The sequence below is a fragment of the Nicrophorus vespilloides genome, unplaced genomic scaffold (genome assembly GCF_001412225.1).
Source record: "Nicrophorus vespilloides isolate i.1.1-1 unplaced genomic scaffold, Nicve_v1.0, whole genome shotgun sequence".
Taxonomy (NCBI): Eukaryota; Metazoa; Arthropoda; class Insecta; order Coleoptera; family Silphidae; genus Nicrophorus; species Nicrophorus vespilloides.
The window spans coordinates 269,149-294,598 of NW_017098718.1; the positions used below are offsets into that span (position 1 = coordinate 269,149).

General features: G+C 27.9%; 1 protein-coding gene across 5 annotated transcripts in view; it reads left to right on the forward strand.

Moving 5' to 3' along the window:
• LOC108563051 (T-lymphocyte activation antigen CD86-like) overlaps window positions 1-25,450 on the forward strand; it is a 270,481-nt gene that overhangs the window by 221,342 nt on the left and 23,689 nt on the right. For 3 of the 5 annotated variants that reach the window (XM_017921603.1, XM_017921605.1, XM_017921608.1), the window contains exons 2-3: window positions 16,437-16,597; window positions 20,407-20,629. In XM_017921603.1, the coding sequence (XP_017777092.1) occupies window positions 16,437-16,597; window positions 20,407-20,629 (384 nt within the window). The remainder of the gene's footprint in view (window positions 1-16,436; window positions 16,598-20,406; window positions 20,630-25,450) is intronic. The other 2 variants (XM_017921604.1, XM_017921606.1) reach the window with 1 other exon arrangement.

Genomic DNA, 25,450 nt, shown 5'->3' on the forward strand with positions numbered 1-25,450 from the left:
TTTTATATTTTACTGCCAAATTAATTCGATAAGTTTCTATATTTACTTTATATAACTTTATTCCATTTATTGTAATATACATAAATCTATACTTTCTTATACATAAATGATTACTTTTTTCATTTCTAGAAAAAATCTTGATTTTTATTTTATTTTTTTTAAATATTTCTCTATATCTATAAAACTTAATATATTTTATGATTACATAAGGACTGGCCTTTAAAATCTATGAAATATGAAAATTTTTCAATTATTTTTAACGTCTTCAACTTTTATTTAATCAGATATGATACTCACTAATTCGATCAAAGAAAATGTAAATTGAAGATAAAACTATAACGTTTCCAATAAGTCTTTTGCTGTTTTATGCTATTCTATTTTCATTTGTATATAAATTGTAAAAATTAAGCAAGAAAATTTGGTGGTTCAGAAAAAGTGATTTCAACTTTTATTTCAAATCTCGATGACCGAAAACTGTAATTAGTTCATTTAAAATACAAATCAAAGATAAAAATATAACCTTCTCAATAAGTATACTATTGTATTTATACTGTCCATCATTAATCTATTATAAATTATCAAATTTAAGCAAGAAAATGTATGCTTGACAAAAAGTTCCTTCACCTTTCATTTAAAAACTGGATGAGCAAAAACTGTAATTAATTCTTTTAAAATACAAAGCAAAGACTAAATTATGGGCTTTCTAGTAAGTATATTATTATATTTATACTATCCATCATTCTTCTGGAATAAGTTTGCAAAATTGAGCAAGAAAATTTGGTGCTTGACAAAAAGTGTCTATTTAATATCTCGATGACCATACACTCTAATTAGTTCACTGAAAATGCAAATTAAAGACAAAAGTATAGCCTTTCCAATAAGTATAATGTTACATATATGATATCCACTATTATTTTGTTATAAGTTGTTAAAATTGAACAAGAAAATTTGGTGCTTGACAAAAAGTGTCTTCACTTTTTTATATAATATCTCGATGGCCATACACTCTAATTAGTTCACTGAAAATGTAAAATAAAGAAAAATGTATAGTCTTTCCAATAAGTATAATGTTACATATATGATATCCACTATTACTTTGTTATAAGTTGTTAAAATTGAACAAGAAAATTTGGTGCTTGACAAAAAGTGTCTCTACATTTTATTAAATATCTCAATAATCACGTACTCCAATTAGTTCATTATAAATGCAAATTAAATAAAAAACTATAATCTTTCTAATAAGTATAGTATAGTATTTATACTGTCCATCATTCTTGTATTATAAGTTGTTAAAAATGAGCAAGAAATATTATGTTTGATGTCTTCACCATTTATGTAATATCTCGATGATCACACAGTCTAATTAATTCATTGATAATGCAAATTAAAGACAAAACTATGGCTTTTGCAATAACTGCTAAATAACTATTTCAATTTTGAATTGTCCACGTTTTCAATATTTTCAAATTTATAAAAATCTGATAGGAAAAAGTGTCATTACATTATATTTATTTTCTCGATGACCACATATGTTACTTATACCATTAAATATGGAAATTAAAGATAAATCTAAGGCCTTTTCAGTGAAAATACTATTAGAGTTATGGTATTTAACATTCTTCTGCTATAAGCTGTCAAAGTTTAAAAGGTACTGAATTTACATTTTATTTAATTACTAGAGAAGTGTACATGCAAATTTGGTCATCGAATATGAATATTAAATAAAAAACTATAACTTTGCTTATAATACGATTATATCTTTATAATTTGATACTGAAATAACAATTACTCTTTAATTCAAACTTGAATAGATTGTTTTATTAATAAATTATAAAAAAAATATTTCAAATTTGAAATAATTATATAATATCATATTTATAGCATACTCTGATTGCTGACAATTAAACGAATTGGTGAGATCACGTTGCATTTGTGTGCGCAACTAAATCTGATTGAAAATAAAATATTAATACGAGGATCGATGGTTTCCATCGATCCTCGTACCGAAACCCACACGGATTGTAAATTAAATTAGGTTTCACCCCTCCAATTCGAAATTCAATATTGTAAACGGCGCTGCTACACGAAAACATGTATGTTTAGTCCACTATTCTCAGACGCCCTCAGAGAACGTCCATAAAACTCGTCCGTGTCTTAACAAAGGGCGCAAGAAAAGTGCCGACATCATCGGTTCTTTTCAACAACGTAGATTTTTCACCTCACGAACTTTTCTTTTCTTCTTTTCTAATTCAATTTACCCCCAATTCATTACAACCAGACAATATTTAATAAATAATCATTTTTCATATATTTTTACTCTATGTAAATTAAATGTAATCCTCGAAAACACTATAAAAAACTTAGATAAACGTGTTTTCAATTAAGGTAGAAAACTGAGTTAATTGTGTTTGTCCAGTCTCTAGTGTTTCAATATGGGAGACTTCGGTTTAAATCCGATTTAAGCTAATGAATTTTGTACAATATTTTATAATGTATTCAAAATAGAATCCGAGCTTCGCGCTACTCGGAGAGGAACAACGAAAAGAAGGAAAAAAAGATGTGGAACTATACGATGATGCAAAACTTTAGGGCACATGAATTATTCAGACATCCGCAGCTCTCTCTTTTCTCATCCAGTTTTCCAACTCTTTGTGTACGTACGTACACAAAATATATTTATTTATCGCGACAGGACTTTTCTATTTCAATTTTCCCGCTCTTTAAGTCGAACCAATATTAAATACATGCTAAAAATTAACATTTCTTAGTCGTGAATTGATGGTTTTCTTTGCAATTTAAATATTGGTACTGTTCCAAATTTTGTTGATTATTAAAGGTAAATATACATTGCCAACTTTTCGAGTTTCTTCCTCGTTAACTTCAAGATCTACAATTTCGTTCCAATCTTAATACACAAAAAAAAATAAACATGAAGATGTTTTCGTCCAACAAAACAAATATATTCTATTTGTAATTTTAATTTGAGTTTTGCAAACAAATACTCGTATCTTACATCAAAAACATCGAAATACTGAAATTTGATTCAATTTAATCAAATTGTTTTTCTATAAGAAATTAATTGATACAACGAATAAACAGTAAACTAATTAGTATTCATTTAAGCAATGAGATAAACAATTGTAGAGCTAATTCTAAATCAGTAATTAATAGGCCAATTCATACAGATGTAAATTGCCGTTGGACTAGAACTAATTAGTTAATAATTGTTATGCATGAATTGTTTATTTCTATGAAGAGGTTTCAGTGCATCAACGAAATGCTTGAAACATAATCCGTTTTCCATTATCGAAACATCAAAAGCCCTTTGAAATCATAATTGATTCAATAAATTTGCACAAACTGAAATTATGTAACATTTAACTTGAATCCAATATTGCTTTATAATTCTTTCAACTTCAAAATATTTTAGTTTATCCAACTATTTTTTTGTCGATTCGATGACAATCAGTATTTTTTATTTTAAAATAATAATTGCATTTGCTCAAAATTTTTGTAATGAAATTGTTGAAAATCTGACTAATTATTTTTGTCAGTATTCCAAATTTTTATGATGAAATTATTTCCAATTTTTGTCCAATTATTTTTTTTATCAGTTTCTAGCTATGAAATAAAATAAATACTAGACTAATTACTGCAAATCTGGATTCATCTTCTTTAATTGATTGATTGATTTTATAATTCTAATTATTTTTGTGATAAAATTATTACAAATTTTTGTCCAACTATTTCTTTTTTGGTCGGTTTACAGTGTAGAAATTATACAAATAATAGACAAATTATTACAAATCTGGATTAATTTTAATTATTCACTATTTTTTTTGTAATGTAATGATAATTATTTTTAACGTAATTCAAAATATTTGTGATAAATTTATTATAAATCTTTGTCCAAATATTTTTCTTTGTCGATTTATTATTATAATTCCTTTAATCATAAAATTGTTGCAACTGTTGTCCAACTATTCTTTTTGTCGGTTTGCATCTAAAAATGAAATAAATAATAGAAACTTTCAATTTTTAACTGTAAGTTAAGTATAAATTAGATGATGATTTTGATACACTGCAGCTGACTTAAATTTGATGACATTTATGGACAAATCTAGATAATCTTATTTTGTCCGTATTTTCAACATTGAGTATGTACATAAAATACCATCAAATTTATATGATGTTATGACATAATAATAGCTTAGATTTAATAGTTTCCAATAATGTTTGTTGGAAGTAGAACAAGGTCTGATTTTACGAGCGACAATCAGGTTAAATTTTCTTTATTTGTTATTTCTAATATAAACCTACAATTTTTAACTGGAAGATAACTGAAATGGTGATTTTGATACACTGCAGCTATCTTAAATTTGTTCACATTTATGGACAAATCTGGATAATCTATTTTTGTCGGTATTTTCAACATTGAGTATGTACATAAAATACCATCAAATTTGTATGATATTATGACTTAATAATAGCTTAGATTTAATAGTTTCCAATCATGTTTGATGGAAGTAGAACGGGGTCTGATTTTGCGAGCGACAATCTGCTTAAATTTCCTTGATTCGGTATTTCTAACATAAATCTTCAATTTTTAACTGTAATTTAAGTATAAATTAGATGCTGATATTGATTTTGATACACTACAGCTATCTTACATTTGATCACAATTATAGACAAATCTGGATAACCTTATTTTGTCGGTATTTTCAACATTGAGTAAGTACATAAAATACCTTCAAATTTATATGATGTTATGACATAATAATAGCTTAGATTTAATAGTTTCCAATAAAGTTTGTTGGAAGTAGAACAAGGTCTGATTTTATGAGCGACAATCAAGTTAAATTTTCTTTATTTGTTATTTTTAATATAAACCTACAATTTTTAACTGGAAGATAACTGAAATGGTGATTTTGATACACTGCAGCTATCTTAAATTTGTTCACATTTATGGACAAATCTGGTTCATCTTATTTTATCGGCATTTTCAACATTGAGTATGTACATAAAATACCATCAAATTTATATGATGTTATAATATAATAATAGCTTAGATTTAATAGTTTCCAATACTGTTTGTTGGAAGTAGAACAAGGTCTGATTTTACGAGCGACAAACTAGTTAAATTTCCTTTATACGGTATTTCTAATATAATTCTTCAATTTTAACTGAAAATTAAGTATAAACTAAATGCAACTGTCTTAATTTTAGTAACAATTATCGAAAAATCTGCATAATCTTATTTAATCGGTATTTTCAACATTGAGAATGTACATAAAACACCATCAAATTTACATGATGTTATGACTTAATAATAGCTTAGATTTAATACTTTCCAATAATGTTTGATGGAAGTAGAATGAGGTCCAATTTTACGAGCGATGATCTAGTTAAATTTCCTTTATTTGGTCTTTCTAATATAAACCTTCAATTTTTAACTAGAAGTTAAGTATAAATTAAATTCTGATTTTGGTGCACTGCAGCTTTCTTAAATTTGTTGATAATTATGGATAATTCTAGATCATCTTATTTGTCGGTATTTTCAACATTGAGTATATACATAAAATACCATTAAATTTATATGATGTTATGACTAATAATAGCTTAGATTTAATAGTTTCCAATAATGTTTGATGAAAGTAGAACAGGATCCTAATTTCTAATATAAACCTTCAATTCTTAACTAGAAGTTAAGTATAAATTAAATGTTTATTTTGATACACTGCGCTATCTTAAATTTGGTGACAATGATGGACAAATCTGGATAATCTTATTTCAACATTGAGTATGTACATAAAATACGAGCAAATTTATATGATGTTATGACTTAATATTAGCTTAGATTTAATAGTTTCCTATAAAGTTTGTTGGAAGTAGAACGAGGTCTGATTTTACGAGCGACAAACTAGTTAAATTTCCTTTATTCGTTATTTCTAATATAAACCTTCAATTTTAACTGAAAATAAAGTATAAATTAATTGCTTATTTTGATACACTGCAATTGTCTTAAGTTTGGACACATCTGCAACTTATTTAGTCGGTATTTTCAACATTGACAATTTACATAAAACACCATTAAATTTAAATTTCCTTTATTCAGTATTTCTAATATAAACCTATAAATCTAACTGGAAGTTAAGTATAAATTAAATATTGATTTTGATACACAGCATCTGTCTTAAATTAGGTGACAATTATGGACAAATGTGGTTCATCTTATTTTGTCGGTATTTTCAACATTGAGTATGTACATGATTGTCGTTATGTTATGACTTAATAATAGCTTAGATTAAATAGTTTCCAATAATGTTTGATGGAAGTAGAATGAGGTCTGATTTTACGAGCGATGATCTGGTTAAATTTCCTTTATTTGGTCTTTCTAATATAAACCTTCAATTTTTAACTAGAAGATAAGTATAGATTAAATGCTGATTTTGATGCACTGCAACTATCTTAAATTTGTTGATAATTATGGATAATTCTTGATCGTCTTATTTGTCGGTATTTTCAACATTGAGTATGTACATAAAATACCAGTAAATTTATATGATGTTATAAAATAATAATAGCTTAGATTTAATAGTTTCCAATAATGTTTGATGAAAGTAGAACAGGATCCGAATTTCTAATATAAACCTTCAATTCTTAACTAGAAGTTAAGTATAAATTAAATGTTTATTTTGATACACTGCGCTATCATAAATTTGGTGACAATGATGGACAAATCTGGATAATCTTATTTCAACATTGAGTATGTACATAAAATACGAGCAAATTTATATGATGTTATGACTTAAGATTAGCTTAGATTTAATAGTTTCCAATAAAGTTTGTTAGAAGTAGAACGAGTAGAACTGATTTTACGAGCCACAAACTTGTTAAATTTCCTTTATTCGTTATTTCTAATATAAACCTTCAATTTTAACTGAAAATGAAGTATAAATTAAATGCTTATTTTGATACACTGCAATTGTCTTAAGTTAGAACACATCTGCACACATTATGGACACATCTGCATCTTATTAAGTCGGTATTTTCAACATTGACAATTTACATAAAACACCATCAAATTTAAATTTCCTTTATTCGTTATTTCTAATATAAACCTTCAATTTTAACTGAAAATGAAGTATAAATTAAATGCTTATTTTGATACACTGCAATTGTCTTAAGTTAGAACACATCTGCACACATTATGGACACATCTGCATCTTATTTAGTCGGTATTTTCAACATTGACAATTTACATAAAATACCATCAAATTTAAATTTACTTATTCAGTATTTCTAATATAAACCTACAAATTTAACTGGAAGTTAAGTATAAATTAAATATTGATTTTGATACACAGCATCTGTCTTAAATTTGGTGACAATTATGGACAAATCTGGTTCTTATTTTGTCGGTATTTTCAACATTGAGTATGTACATGATTGTCGTTATGTTATGACTTAATAATAGCTTAGATTAAATAGTTTCCAATAATGTTTGATGGAAGTAGAATGAGGTCTGATTTTACGAGCGATGATCTGGTTAAATTTCCTTTATTTGGTCTTTCTAATATAAACCTTCAATTTTTAACTAGAAGATAAGTATAGATTAAATGCTGATTTTGATGCACTGCAACTATCTTAAATTTGTTGATAATTATGGATAATTCTTGATCATCTTATTTGTCGGTATTTTCAACATTGAGTATGTACATAAAATACCAGTAAATTTATATGATGTTATAAAATAATAATAGCTTCCAATAATGTTTGATGGAAGTAGAACAGGGTCTGAATTTACGAGCGACAATCTATTTGCTATTTCTAATATAAACCTTCAATTTTTAACAAAAAGTTAACTATAAATTAAATGTTGACTTTGAGTTTGATACACTACATCTATCTTACATTTGATCACAATTATTTTGTCGGTATTTTCAACATTGATGATGTTTTGACTTAATAATAGCTTAGATTTAATAGTTTCCAATAATGTTTGATGGAATTAGAACGAGGTCTGAATTTACGAGCGAGAATCGCTCGAAACCACGTCTTTTTGTCTTGGCTCTAATGAAATTTAATTACGGTGTGCGTCAGGAATGTTAACTTCCAATACACGTAATGCGTAATGGCATACATAAACGTAACCTTTTGTCTCTTGCTGCCAGAGGCAATCAATCATTTGCGTTTAAAACTCGCTCGAAAAGTTTAATAACGATAATATATGATGGCGTCGCGGGCGCTCGTCGTTTGCATATTATTGCTATGACATATTTTATATATGGCCCCAAAAAAAAACCGGTAAAGGGAAAACGGCGTTAAATATGTATATACATACATAAAGAGAGAGAGAGAGAGAGGAAAAGTGAGCGTGAGATGTATACGTGATATAAGCCGACACGAAATTCTTATTAAATCTTTGAAAGCTCTTCCGCGAAGCTCTGAGAGAAAACCACTCCTCTATTTTTATTAATTTTGTTTTTTTTTCTGATTTCCTTCATGGCTCTAATGTATCGGAAATCGCGCCTGTACCCAAATAACGCAGCCAAAAGTAATTTAATTAAGTTGTAACTCCGGATTTTGGGAAGGGTGTTGGAAGGGCGCGTTTGCTGGTCCTTCTAATACACATTGTGTATAGCGTTACACAAGTTTCCCGTCTGTCTGATACACCTTTGATGGCAAGTTGGTAACTTGGAAATCCCCTGTTGAAGTCGTGATACTCAGCATATACAGATGTATGTGTGTGTATATACACGCGCCAGCAGTTCTCAAAGTTTACATGATCATTCACCCCCTCGGGCCATTCTACTAGGAATTCTAGGCCATCCGCATCACGCTGATGTGCACGCTCATGCATAACCAAGAAACGAACAGAAGAAAGGAATGTTTCAAAGAAGATTAATTGCATAGTTTTTTTCGACGAGTAACTTTTGGAGCCGCTGGACTAAAGCTACGCACAAACACAGACATCTCATCTTCAACCACCTCCTGCTCGAACCCCTTTTAGAAGGAGTGTGCAGTTGATACACAGCTTTGTGTAAGTTGACCCTAGGATGGATTTTACGACATCCAAGCCCATCGTTGCGCCCATCCGCAGCAGAATTCCAAATGTTGTTTCCTTCGAGTGGGCCTGAAGGTTCTGTCTATGGCTGCAGTACAGTGTGGAAAAAAAATGCGTTTCCATTACGGCATGAAATTCTATATATCCACTGGATGGGAATCGTTTCAGCAACAACACAGCACTTTATCAATATTGCAGCGTATCGTGTGACGAAAGAGAACGACAATCATAATAAAAAAAAATGAATACTAAAACAGAGGAGTGTCGAGATGCTTCTTTGTGTTGATTCCATTCCATTGAAGACACACATCAAGTAGATGATCATAAATAAATTTTATATTACATAATATTTTTTATTGGTCCATTTTTGATCAATCAACCAAAATCTACCTTCCTCTGAAAATATGTACATTTTCTATTAATGATGAAATATTCAAAATTGAGCATACATAAAAATACATCTTTATCAACTATCAACAGATTTAACACTTGGCTGTGAGAAAAAAAAACTGATAATCCTCAAATTGTCGCTATAAGTCTCTTGTCTGTCGGGTTTTATTTTATTTGTGTCTATTTTAAAAATATGTTTTGTTAAATTGTTGTCCTATATTAATTCTTGCATTGGGTGACATTTTTTGTCTATATTCAAGAGACTAGTTTTAAAATTATTAAGTTTTTGTGTCCAACATCATTTTGTTTTTGTCGATTTTTAAAATATTAGTCGTCTATCTCAATTTTTGTATTGGGTTACAACTTTCTAATCAGTATATAAAAGATTGGTACTAAAATTATATATTTATATGTATGAAATGTCAATAATTTGTATCCGATTTCATATATTGGTTCTCTAATTGTTGCTGAATTTAACATTGTCGGAACCAGCACAAATCACATTGAAAGATGAATTGCATCAATGTTATCAATTTGGTGGGATTACAAAGATGTTGTGTATTTTGAGCTTCATCCAAGGAATCAAACGATCAATTCAGATGTTTTCTGACAACAACTAATGAAACTGGAAAAAACAATCAAAGAATTATGACCAGTATTGGTAAATCGTGTTTCACCTAAACAATAGCAATCATCATACATATTTGGTAACTCGTGGAAAATTGGATATTGTACCATCAGATTTCCATTTATTTCGAATTTTGCAAAACTCTTTGATTGGAAAAGCATTGACTAATTATGATGACTTGAAATCGCAGTTTTTTTGCTAATAAGGACCAGAAGTTTTATTAGCGTGGAATCATGAAAGAATTTGATTACAGTTAATTCTTATTATACAAAAAGAAGAGTTTTATTTTACACTAAAAAAACGATTTTTTTTTCTTGCCGAGTTAAAAAAGAATAAATAAATAGTAAATTAGAATCGATTTTATTTTTTTAACAATTATGTAATTTACAATTCTTCCTAAACTTATGGAAACTAAAATATGTTTGTTGTTTGTGATTGAGAAATTGTCGATTTTTAGACGGACAAATAAACTTTCTATATGGGAAAACCTTTGGTAGGACCGAAACTATTCCCCAAAGACGGTTCTAAGCTTTGGGACGTCAAAGTCAGTTAATTTTGTATTTTGTCTAAAGTGGAGCGAAAACAAAAAGAGAGCAAATAAAGTAAATAAATAATAAAAAAAAATAAAGTACGCAGAAGTAGAAGAAAGTAACTGGAATGATTACGTCAGTATAATGTAATGGGATTTCGGGAAAACCAAAGCATAACTGTCGCGTTCGCGATTTATTTGTTGTTGTGCTCCACTCTCAGAACTAATAAAATATATAGAGGGAACATCTCTCGTTTCTGCATCTCCTCTCGTCATTCCATTTTATTTATTATTTGCTTCTCTCTGTTTCTCTCTCTCTCTCTCTCTCTCTCTGAAAATGTTTCAGTATTTCTCTTACACTCCGGTTCTGTATATTCCATCTGAATTGTTTAGAGAAACAGCCCAGACAGACAAATATGTAATATGAGATGGCGAAAGCGCAAATAAAATAAAACAAACTGGCGGGGAATCCCCCTGTGCTCATATTTGAGATCCACGACCAGAAACAATTCAAGGTAGTATTTCTTGTTACTTTTTTTATTCGTGCTGCTCGTTTTCATTTTCTTCTTCTATCCCTTTTTTTTTTCTTCTTGCTGGGGATGTTCGGGTGAGCTTATTACGTCGGGTCCACCCCTTTACGGAGCCCAAATTGGGTATGATTTACTGCACGCAATGTTCTCTTCCCTTCCTCTCTGCTCTCACCCTTCAGGCGATTATGATCTAACTGCAACGCGCGGCTTGGTGTCAGGCCCCTCGTTCATACCTTTAATTACATTATGTTTATTATCGCGCGCCGCAAAATTTAGTGCGCATTTTCGAAGTGCCTTTCGGTTTGGGTTTTATGTCGCCACTCATGACACAATTTAACTATCGTAAATCATAAAATATTAGGTAACGTTAATGTTATAGTAACATCAACTACAATCATCTATTACTGTTATTATGTAATTTCAGTATTAAACACTTAAAATGTTCTAGTATTTTAGATGTGTTATAATCCCATACACTAAATTTATTTATTAAAGTTAAAATGTAATCGACATTTTAATTACTTGAAATATTCTTGTATTTATTCCAATAAAAATTTGACAAAAATTTCAATTGGACAACAATTTGACAATCAATGTTTTGAATACCGACAAGTAATGACAACCAATATGAAAATTGACATATGATAACAATTTGACAATCAATATTTTATATGTCAATAAACAAAATGAAATAGGACAACAAATTGACAAGCAACATATTAATTTCCGACAATAGAAGGCATAGGTCAATAACTTGATCATAAACATTTTGAATGCTAACAAAATATTGACACTCAATACGAAAATAGACATATGATAACAATTTGATAATCAATATTTTAATTTTCGACAAAAGAAGACATAGGTCAACAACTTGATAATGAACATTTTGAATGTCAACAAAATATTGACACTCAATACAAAAATTGACATATGATAACAATTTGACAATCAATATTTTATATGTCAATAAACAAAATGAAATAGGACAACAATTTGACAATCAATATATTAATTTTCGACAATAGAAGGCATAGGTCAACAACTTGATCATAAACATTTTGAATTCTAACAAAATATAGACACTCAATACGAAAATTGACATATGATAACAATTTGACAATCAATATTTTATATGTCAATAAACAAAATGAAATAGGACAACAAATTGAAAAGCAACATATTAATTTTCGACAAAAGAAGACATAGGTCAACAACTTGATAATGAACATTTTGAATGCTAACAAAATATTGACACTCAATACGAAAATTGACATATAATAACAATTTGACAATCAATATTTTAATTGCCGATGAACTCAATGACATAGGACAACAATTTGATAATTAATATTTAGAATACCGACAAAATAATGACACCCAATATGAAAATCTATATAAAATAACAAATTGACTATCAATTTTTTAATAGTCGACAAAAAATGACATTAGGCATCAATTTGACAATCAATATTTTGAATACTATCAAAATATTGACACCCAATACGAAAATTTACTTAGGATAACAATTTGACAATCAATATTTTGTATGTCGATAAACAAAATGAAATAAGACAACAATTTGATAATAAACATTTTGAATGCTAACAAAATATTGATACTCCATATAAAAATTGACATATGTAAACAATTTTACAATCAATATTTTAATTGCTGATGAACTCAATTACATAGGACAACAATTTTATAATAAATATTTTGAATACCGACAAAATAATGAAACCCAATATGAAAAACGATATAAACTAACAAATTGACTATCAATATTATAATTGTCGACAAAAAATGACATTAGACAACAATTTGACAATCAATATTTTGAATAATGACACCTAACACAAAAATTGGTATAGGATAATAATTTGACAATCAATAATATTTTTTTCTTTTTCAACTCATGCGCATATCGAGATTCTTATCTAGTTCAAGTTGTTATGTGCGTTACATTTAACCTTTATACATTCTGTTGCATAGTTGAATAATGATACGATTTAATTATGACTTTGATTTGGTTGAATGAAAAACAATCAACAATCAACATCATAAACTTTACATATCGCTTTGAAAGCCTCAGCTTTCTTGCCCTTACAGAAATAAAAAAGTAAAAAATGTTCGTTTTTGCAACTCCTGTTAAAATTGAATCCATACTAACTACAAAATTACTCGCAAAGGAAGCTAAAGTCCTTTAAAACTAATTATAATTACTTTCTTGTCAACTCAATATATATTGTTATATAGGCTTTACTTGCAACAATTGATAGAATGAAGCATATAATCAATGAAATATGAATACTTCTTCAACTACAATTGTTATAAAATAAATATAAATACTTAATTATTTCCCATTTGTAGATTATATAACATTTTAATAATAGCAATTACTAACAGGAGGTTTAAAATACGCAAAAAATAATAATGGGAAACATTCATTGAGGAATTACGTAAATAAACGGAAAACGGTCTAATTAAAGAACATGCGAATCGGGAGCAAAGTAAACTATGAACAGTTGCAGAGTGAATACAAACAAAGCGAATAGGTAGCAACGCTAATTGAATTAATCAGACTAACAGCAGTAATATCTCGCAAAAGAACCAGGATTTTCCGTGCACATGAATTTGCATTTCGTTTAATTGATTTTTAATATAATTTCGCAAGGAAGTTTCTTCATTAAAATCGGAGGCGGCGTTAGATTCCTCCTCCTCAGCAATTCCCAATCTAAGTTTACTAATTCTACTCTCTTTAATGCATCCATCTGCCCCAGCTTCATCTGCCATCAACATCTTCAAAACAAAATCGAAGCCACTCAACAGATCATTTTTTTTTTTTAATCAAATTGACTTAATTTATTTCTTTAAAATTTCCAACAATAATTAGAAATCCTATTTTTTTTTATTTAATTGATTAAATTTCTTATTATGTAATAGAAAAAGTTAAAAATAATCCAACATCATTCAATATGCATTTAATTAAAATCTCGTTTTGTAAGTGATTTAAAGAATTAAGACATAAATTGACTATGCTGAAAACCCTTTATTTTGGAACGAGATTTCTGGAAGCTGCAACTAGCTTCATTTAAAAAATTTCCAACTCTCATCTACCGCTAAATCCTTTAATGCTTCGCTAAATTAACTTCGCTCTTCTACATACATATATATATTTTGTTCATTCTTTTATTTCTCTACGTTCGGTCGTGTTTCGTTAGTCTGATGATTTACTGGAGTTCGTGTCTAATTAAAACTAGCTTCCAAGTTTCGCCTCTACACATTTTATTTTCTTCTGTTTTTCTATTCCGTTGCTTGCGACAACGTCACCGGCTCTTCCACCAAAAAAGAACTTTACATCTCTATGGGATTTGTATTTATAATCAATGTTTCTTATATTAGTTTTAACCATTTCTATCTTAATTCTTTACTTTTAATAGCAGAAAAACTGAACATTTCTTTTGTAATTTGAAATTAATGTTTCTTATATTAGTTTTAACCATTTCTTTCCTAATTCTACACTTTAATTGGATGAAAAACTTAACATTTCTTTTTGTATTTTTTTCTTAATTCTTTAATTGTATTGTTTGAAAACTTAATATATCTTCTTGTAATTTGAAATTAATGTTTCTTATATTAGTTTTAACCATTTCTATTTTAATTCTTTACTTTTAATGGCACAAAAACTTAACATTTCTTTTTTGTAATTTGAAATTAGCGATTTTTATATTAGTTTTAACCATTTCTTTCCTAATTCTTCACTTTAATTGGATGAAAAACTTAACATTTCTTTTTGTATTTTTTTCTTAATTCTTTAATTGTATTGTTTGAAAACTTAATATATCTTCTTGTAATTTGAAATCAATGTTTCTTATAAAGAGTGTCCCAAAATTAACGCAAGATTTGAATTTGCCGCCATTTGTGCAGTAAAGTGTTGGCAACCCCATTTAACCATTTCGTTCTTAATTCTTCCCTTTCATTGCAACAAATCTTAATATTTCTTTTAGTATTTTTTCTAACTGTTTTGACTAAAAACTTAATATATCTTTTTGTAAAATCAATGTTTCTTATATTACTTTTACCCATTAATTTTTTTAATTCTCTACATTTATTGGCTCAAACACTTAACATTTCCATTTTTTTTTTCCAATTAAAATGAATGTTTCCTATATTAGTTTTAACATTGTTTTTAAATTATTTGCTTCTAATGGCTCAATAACTTAACATTTCTTTTTGTAATTTGAAATTAATTTTATTAATTTTTTACTTGTTTTGGCTAAATACTTAATATTTCTTCTTGTAATTTGAAATCAGTGTTTCTTATATTAATTTTAACAATTTATTTCTTAATAATTTACTTTTATTGCCTCAAAAACTTAATATTTTTTCTTCTAATTTGAAATTAATCATAAATTAGTTTTAACCATTTTTTTCTGAATTATTTACATTTATTGAAAGAGTTGAAGAAACAACAACTTCCACCAAAAACTTCACATTCCTTAATTGTTTACTCTTGTTGGAAGAGTTGAAGAAACAACAAGTTCCACCAAAAACGTCACATTTCTTAATTGTTTATTATTGTTGGAAGTGGTGAAAAGCCAACAACTTCCACCAAAATTTTCACATTTCTTTGTGGTTTATAATCAATGTATTGTATATTAGTTATAACCATTTATTTTTCAATACTTTACATATGTTGGAAGAGTTAAAGAGATAACAAGATCCAACAAAAAAAAATCTTCATTGTTTACAATCAATGTTTCATAAATTAGTTTTAAACATTTCTTTCTTAATAGTTTACTCTTTGTTGGAAGAGAAAAAGAGCCAACAACTTCCACCAAAATCTGCAAATTTCTTTGTGATTTGTAATCAATGTTTCATGTATTACTTTTCACCACTTATTTGCAAATAATTTACTTTTATTGGATCTTTCTTCAAAAACTTAACATTTATTTGTAATTTTTTATTAATTTTTCCTTTATTTGTTTTATCTATTTATTTCATTGTTCTTTGATTATGTTACTTCCTTAATCAAAAACTCAAAAATCTCTTTGTGACTTGTAATAAATTAGTATTACAAGCATATTTTTTTAAATTTCCTTACCGTCTTCTACCAAAAAGCAACATTTCTTTTATAGTTCTTTTTATTTCTTTACATCCTCCACCAATAACTTAACATCTCTTTGTGTAATTCATATTTGAAATCAATATTCTGTTACAATCAATTACAATTAAAAAATATTAATCAAATTTCTTATATTAATTTTTAACAATTTCTTTCGTTTTCAGCTCTAAGTGCAGTACAGTCTACGGGCAGCGCCTCCAGCAACTCTTTGGCCGATAGCGCGAGAGGACCTCACTTCGATACGAGCGCATCCAAGAATGTTACGGCTCTTCTAGGAAAGACTGCTTACCTAAATTGTCGCGTCAAAAATTTGGCCAACAGAACAGTGAGTCTTTTCATCCATTCATTCCTCATACAATCGCCTAGCTAATCATTCATTCCATCACATCTTTTCCATTAGTAAAAACATTTTTAACACATATCCTTTTATAAATCCTCAAATAAATCAAAATTAATAAGTAATTACGTTTCGAATATTTAATTAAAAAGTTGATTGCAATTACAGATACTTCGTGAATAATAATTATATAAAATTATATATAATTTTATACATTTTCATAAATTTTATATAATTATTATTACAAATAATTCGGGAAATAATTTATTAATCTCACAAAATATAAATGCAAATGTAGTAAAACACAATTTAACGCATTTCCATAAATATTGTATAATTATTATTACCAGCAAAACTCTCATATAAATCAAAATAATTAATATTGAAACTATTTTTTTTACTTACAAAAAATGTACAATCAATTTCATGTAATACTCATAGAAACTATAATTAAAAAATATTAATATTATATAATAATGTTGATAATGAATAACAAATGAATATAAACATATGGGTGAAGTAAAAAGTTCTGAGCGTTTTTCGTTAGATGGCTTTAATAAGCTATATCTCACGATGAACTGAAGATTAGCCAAAAAATCGTTTGGAACATTTGCTTAAGGCTGGTCTCAAGAAAAATCTCGATATATGGAACAAAACGTTCAGAACTTTTTACTTCACCCAATATTTCAATTTTATAAATAATATTAATTAATCAATATTTTCAGAAAAACTCATGTAAAATGAAATAATTTATTAATATCAAAATTAATTATATACAAATATTTTAACTATTTTTTCTTTATAAATTGTTGCAAATCAGTATTAATGTACAAGTTACAATTACAAATAAATAAATAAAAGTTTTGCTACCAGAAAATATTCACATTAATCATAAAATTCGTTTTTTTTTCTTTAATTATACTAATTTTTATATAAACTCTGATTCATTGAATTATATAATATTTTCTAATAATAGTTTAGCAATACATCATATAAACTACATTGATATCACTATATAATAAGTAACATTTCATTATATGTTTTCATTGTTTATTAAAATCAATACAAATAATTATAGAATATTCGTAATTAACAGCATTTTGAATATTTAATTAAATTTCAAATTAACGTATATTTGGTGAAACCATATGAAAATATGACAAACTGAAATAATTATGGTTAAATTTAATTAACTTTATAAAATGCATTTATAAATATTATTAAAGGTACACATACATATTGTGGGAAATATATTATTTAAACGTATGTAACAATGATAAATTAGAAATCTTTCCAATATCATAACATAATTTATAGTTTTTATTCATTACTTTTTACTTTTTTTAAAGTATCCAACATTAAAAAATAATATTCATATATAGATTTTTCTTTACATAAAATATAATTGATTTGAACCGTTATTTTGCAAAATGGTATAAGTCAACTTTTTCATATATCGAGATATTTAAGGGTTTGCGTTTGAATCGATTTAAGAATATTGATAAACGTTAATCAAGTCGTGTGATGTTTTCTTACACTATAAAACTGTTAAATTTTATTATGCAATAAAAATTATTAAAATTGTTAAAGAAAATATAAGTTTTTTTTAGGTCCCAGTGGACCTAATAACATATTTATCGCATAAATCTATTTTCTTAGACAAAAATAGTTAATGGTAATTTTAGTAAGATATAGCATTTCTTAAACTTCTTTTTGGTCCGCGACCCCTTTTTTGCATTAAAAAAAATATTCTGCGACCCCTCGAAATATATGTATGTGTAGAAACGGTGGCAATCGCAAGCCCGACAACCGAAATCCCGACTGTGTCTTTTATTATTATAAATTTCTACTGTAACATTTTTATTCGGGATTTCGATATAGTCGGGTGAAGGTTTCTTTATTATATATTTATATAATAAGGCGACTAAGACACGCCTAAGACTAAGACACGGATGTCTCTAATTCATTAATACACTAAATTAACAATAATAATTGAAATAATAACGGTTGGACACAACAATCTTACTAAAATTACCATAAACCCATTTTTTCCAAAACTGGACATATACCACGTTTTATATAACGGCTGATATATAAATATAAGAATAATGTTAATATTACAATTTTTAGTTTATGAATTATATAATAGGGATAGACACATAAGGCGAAAGAGAGTCACAATCTGATTATTTATTTAATGTATTGCAAAATAGAATTTGAAGCCGCACTTGACTCAACGAATAGCCGCATTTGCCCATAGTATTATATATTAGTACATAAGGCAACCTATGGTCAATAGCCCTTTGTACCAGAACAATTTGTTTTTATTTTTTCGTAATATTATATTATTATTTTTTAAGTACGTCTTATGATTTGTTACAATAAATGTTATTATTTGTTATTAGTACATAATTTAAGTTTTTCTTGTATTTTAATAAGTTTTTACAACATATTTAACATTTTCAATAATATTCATATAAAAATTTTTACTTTAAATATAAATCTATTAGATTTAACAATTATTTTTTTATTCATTCGATTCATTTTTTTATTTCCAGAGTACGTTTTATAATTATTGTAATGTGGGAGTAATAATTAACTAAATTTACTAAAATATTATTGGTATGTGATATATAACAAAAATAAATTATGTCTTTAACTTTAATGAACTTTCACAAAGTATCTGATTGCAAAGTTCAACAACAACAACAAGATCAATCAATACTTCGTACACAAATTGAACTTATCAAAGAGAGTCAACATATTTCCGTTGAAACCGAAACTATCTCCCCCTTGATCTCATCTAACTATCAACTAGATTCTAGTTACTAGAAGAAGAAGAAGCATCCATCCATCATCATGAAAAGCTCAGTCAAATTAATCTACACGCCAAAAACAAACACGAAGCGAAAACACCGTTATATTAATTCCACACAGCAACAACAACAACCAGAAAAAATAAACAGAAAACAAAACGAATAAAAAAAAAGAGCAAACAGAAAACACCGACGCGAACAACGAAAGTTTAGAATCCAGTTTTGACGCGAACTCAAAAAAAAGTTTTTAATTGCAGTTACATCAGACTCGTTCCCATCATATTTTTCATACTGGATGATGATGAAAAAAAAGTAAATTAAAAAAAAATATATATATAATCCCGGTGCTGTGTGTATATCTGGAAGGGAATATAAGTGCAATTAAATTCGTCCTGACGTTCGGGCGTGTCCCGATAAATTAATCGCAATTTCGTTTTTTTCTCCTCTCTCTTTGCGAATCCAATATTCCTCCACCGAATCGTTTTTTTTTTCATTTCCCCTCATCGCGATGATTGATGGCAACGTTTGTTCGCACTTTGGGACCGTGAAATCTTTTGCAAATTTGCTATATACCGCATAAATCTTATTGATGCGTTTCCGGAATCGAAAGAATACACGCGCGCAAGAAAAGAAAGGGTCGTGAATCGTTCTCATCCATCGCACGGTTTTGCACCCGTTTCATTTTATAGTTCTTTGGTTTTATAGTAATTGGTGTTATCTTAGGTTCTGCACTGCCCACAAACACGTACCCACACCAAACACACACAGTATTAACTCACCACATTTCACCACACAAACACTTTTTTTTTGTCATTCTTTATCTCTCGATGCGACGTTACGTAACTACATATATAACAAGCACTGCTTTCTGCTAATAACATACGAATCGGAATTTTATTAGTTTTCAGTTTTGTGTTTATTTCTTTTTCTTTACGTTGTGGCCCAAGCTTTTCGCTTTGTATGATTAGTTAAACCTTGCAGATATCTCTGCAGGTGTCCTGGGTGAGACATAGGGACGTGCACCTGCTCACAGTGGGAAGGTACACGTACACCTCGGATCAGAGGTTCAGGGCTATCCATCAGCCGCATTCGGAGGATTGGACTCTGCAGATCAAGTATCCGCAGCACAGGGACTCCGGCATCTACGAATGTCAGGTTTCTTCCACGCCGCATCTGAGCCACTTCATCCATCTCACAGTCATCGGTAAGTCAAAAAAAACAAAAGTTTATATTCCTTATTTAAAGTTTCAAAAAATATGATTCTAATTGTAATAATTATGAAAAAAGTGTTAAGCATATTCAAATATTGAAGAATAGAAAGGCTTTTTTAACTTTTTAAACGAGCGGCGGATATATCCGCCCAACTATATTTTACATTGGCAACTTTGTTTATGCAAAATCAGAGCGTACTCCACGACATAGTAATACACAGCAGTTTCGCAAAATAAGAATTAAAAATGCGATTTATGAATGAATGAGATTTAGATATAATCCTTAAAGATGAATTACTAACTACAACTATTACTTAAAAAAAAATCCTGTACAAAATTCATTTCAATTGAAATTGTTGAAGATTCAAATGATTATTTTATGAGATTTAGAAATGATCTTTCAAGCTGAACACAATTACTGTTATAATTATAATTCATTTAAAAACATTTGAATGAAATTTTTAAATTGAATTTGTAGTCACAATCTTTCATATTTTAAAATACGAATGAGTAGTAGACATTATCATTAAGGCTAAACTAAAATTAATTAATAGAAATCGTTTATTTACTTATTTATTTTTAATTGAATTGAAATTATTAAAACTTCAAAGGACTATTTTCAAAAATGAATGATATGTTAAGACATTAATACAAACTACTACTACCTTAATTGTAATCATTTTTATAAACTTATACACTTATAACTTATAAACATGACAGCCCATGTTTTTCACAAGTATCACCAACCTACAATTTCTCTAGAACGAATGAAATTGACATGATCCTGCCATTACTGTCAGAGCACGTTCTCACTCTAGATCTGTCGTCGTATGAAACGTTAATGCCCAAAGCCTCCTCCGTGCAGTTTAACATTATAATTGCCAATACATCAAATTATTAATATTGAAGATCATTTTCCGGTACTCAATCAGACTAATTGAATGCTAATAAGGCAATACAACCATTGCTAATCCGCCGCATACAGCTACGTACTAAGCAAGATTAATTATAGTTTTGCATCAGATCTTATCTTCATACCTTATATAATCTGACGGAATCCTTAAAATTATGTCTTTTCTGGCGAAATCCTATTGAAAATTATGGTTACGTAAGAACCCTATCAGAGATTTTACCATTTTTATATATTTTTTCATGACTTAGTTTAATTATTCGATTCATGTCTCTTTTCTAATTACTTGATAACTAATTACGCTAATGAGATAATCATAATACTATGGTTAATTTTTTATAATAATTACTATTACTTGAAAAATTTGATTCTTCAGAATTAAATAAATTACTAAAATTATAATATTTACTATAGTATACACTTTTTTTTAAATACTGTATAAAGTTTCATTTAAATGAATTTCTGTATCTTCATTGCTCTTTCTCCTCTCGTCGTGTATACGTTTTAATTTCGTCTCCAATTATTTCCAAGGCGTATTTTAATTACATCTTCCTAATTAATGTGCGTTAAGAAGGAAAAGTGTGAATCGGAGCGTGGGTGGATGGCGCAAAGCAAACATACCTAGTTTGCAGACACAAATACACGGGGAGGTCCTTCTCCTCCTTCGCAACCCATTCACCCCAAGCCACGCCGCTCGCATTCTGCGGTCCTTGCGCGGCGCATTCACTCGGAAACACAAAAAACGTTCACTTCCTTCCTTCCCGTTTCCGCTTTGCGCAATGCCCTCTCTTTTTTTTATCATCATCCCCATTTACGCTTTCCACCTACACAGTTTTTCCTTCTCATCCCCAAGATCTCAGCGTGCTCCTCTCACTCACTCACACCAACCCTCATTTATTTATATATATATACAAGGCACAAGTACACACTTACATGCAAGTCCATTCAGGACGAGTGTGCGGAAAATATATGCGACCCAAATATGACAAGCGGTCGCCTTTTTCGGATGATAAAAACGATTTCAGCTCCTCGGACAGGTTACATATATACACATACACAAACTAAGAGAGAGAGAGGAAAAAAATAGGGAAAGGGCAGCGATTGAAAGGAGAAGGAAAGATTTCGCTGCGGTTAGCTTTTCCTTACAGAACGGATGACGCTGAAAGACTTATTTAAATTACCCGCTTTGATTAGGGAAATGAAGCACCTAAAATGTCACAGGATGTTGACCCAGAATCCCTGTTTTTTTATATTTTTAGACGTTCTATTTTCAGCCTTATTTTTACATGAATAAATCTTATAACATAATCAATTTTTTTATATATCTATAACAATTTTTAATACCGGACTATTCGAGGACATTTAAACCGCACAAAAAGAGACTTGAATGTATAATGCGACAAAAACGATCATTTATGTATAAAAATCAGCCTCATTTTTACATGAATGAAACTTATAATATTTATGGAACATCTATTTGTTTGTATATTTATAACATTTTTTTATTACCGGACTATTCGAGGACATTTAAACCGCACAAAAATAGACTTGACTGTATAATGCGAGAAAAACGATCATTTATGTATAAAAATCAGCCTCATTTTTACATGAATGAAACTTATAATATTTATGAAACATCTATTTTTTTTGTATATTTATAACATTTTTTTATTACCGGACTATTCGAGGACATTTAAACCGCACAAAAAGAGACTCGACTGTATAAAGAGACTGGACTGTATAAAGGCAAAGAAAAACGAACTTTTTTGTATAAAAATCAACCTCATTTTTACATGAATAAAACTTATAATATTTATGGAACATAATCAATTTTTTTATATATCTATAACAATTTTTATTACCGGACTATTCGAGGACATTTAAACCGCACAAAAAGAGACTCGACTGTATATAGGCAAAAAAACGAACTTTTTGTATTAAAATCAGCCTCATTTTTACATGAATAAAACTTATAATATTTATGAAACATCTTTTTTTTGTATATTTAAAACATTTTTTATTACCGGACTATTCCAGGACAAAAAGAGACTCGATTGTAAAAGCAAAAAAACGAACTTTTTGTATAAAAATCAGCCTTATTTTTACATGAATAAAACTTATAATATTTATGGAACATAATCAATTTTTTTTATATATCTATAACAATTTTTATTACCGGACTATTCGAGGACATTTAAACCGCACAAAAAGAGACTCGACTGTATATAGGCAAAAAACGAACTTTTTGTATTAAAATCAGCCTCATTTTTACATGAATTAATCTTATAATATTTATGAAACATCTTTTTTTTTGTATATTTAAAACATTTTTTATTACCGGACAATTCCAGGACAAAAAGAGACTCAATTGTAAAAGCAAAAAAACGAACTTTTTGTATAAAAATCAGCCTCATTTTTACATTAATAAAACTTATAATATTTATTGAACATCATTTTTTTGTATATTTATAACATTTTTTATTACCGGACTATTCGAGGACATTTAAACCGCACAAAAAGAGACTTGACTGTATAGAGGCAAAAAAACGAACTTTTTGTATAAAAATCAGCCTCATTTTTACATGAATAAAACTTTTTTATATATCTATAACAATTTTTATTACCGGACTATTTGAGGATATTTTAACCGCACAAAAAGAAACTCGACTGTATAAAAGGAAAAAATATTTTGTGTAATTAATTCATTAAAATTTCGTTTATCTTAAAATATTTTCAAACAATATTGAATCCGGACTGATCGAAGCAGCACTATGCGAGGTATTGTTATATTTCAATTTACATATCTAATTGCACAAAGACTTTAGAAGACACAAAGAATATTTTTATGTTTTTATAGCAACTTCAACATTAAATTTTATTGATTTCATTCATATTCTCAGGATAAAAATAAATAATAAAAAGGAAAAAGAAATAAATCCTAGTACTCATTTCAATATTTATAGGTTCATTTTTATGTATTCTAATTTAAAATTTATTTCGCGTTATTAAAACAAAAGTACGTTAAAAAGGTTTATGTGAGTGAATTACTCATTTTCATTATAAAAACATATATGAAAAAGACATTATTCAACGCAAAAAATTACTCGTTGTCATATTTGAATATTACATAATTCTCGAATTTCTATACTAAATTTGATTAAATCCAATGAATTATCAATAATTATGTAATTTTTTGATTAACTTTGATTAAATTCTTTTTTCTTTAAATAATTCTCAAATTTCTTTACTAAATTTGATTAAATTCAATGAAACTGTAGATAATTGTTTAATTTTGCGATTAATTAATTAAAAAATTAGATGAAATTTAAGGAAATTATTTATTTTATTGATTAATTAATAATATTTGATATATTAATGAAAATTTGATTTCACATTTCTAATTTTTAAAAAAAGTTAATTGGGCTAATAAAATTTGTTCAATAAATAAAAATTCATATTTAAATTTCAAATATGTATTAAGTAATAATATTTTATGTTAAAAGAAATTAGAAGCTAAAGTGTATTGGAAAAAATGGAGAATGAATGTCCCCAATTCAATACATTTAACTTCACCCTCATCCCTACATACATTATTTATATACTTCTCTTTTTTTGCTACCATTTTCATCCAAAGACCTAAAATTTTATTCATTAAATTGTAAATACTCAAAGAATGTATTTCGATTACTTTAACTTACTACAAACAGCGTAATAAAACTTTATCACATGAATGTATTTCTTAAACTTGCAAATAATCCGTTATTTTTGCTTTAATCAATGTATTATCTCATCTTGTGTTAATTCTTATCTTATAAACGACAGACAAATACTTAAAGAAAATAGTATTTCAATTACTTTAACTTGCAGATAATAACTAATTGAAGCTTAAATACGTCGATATATT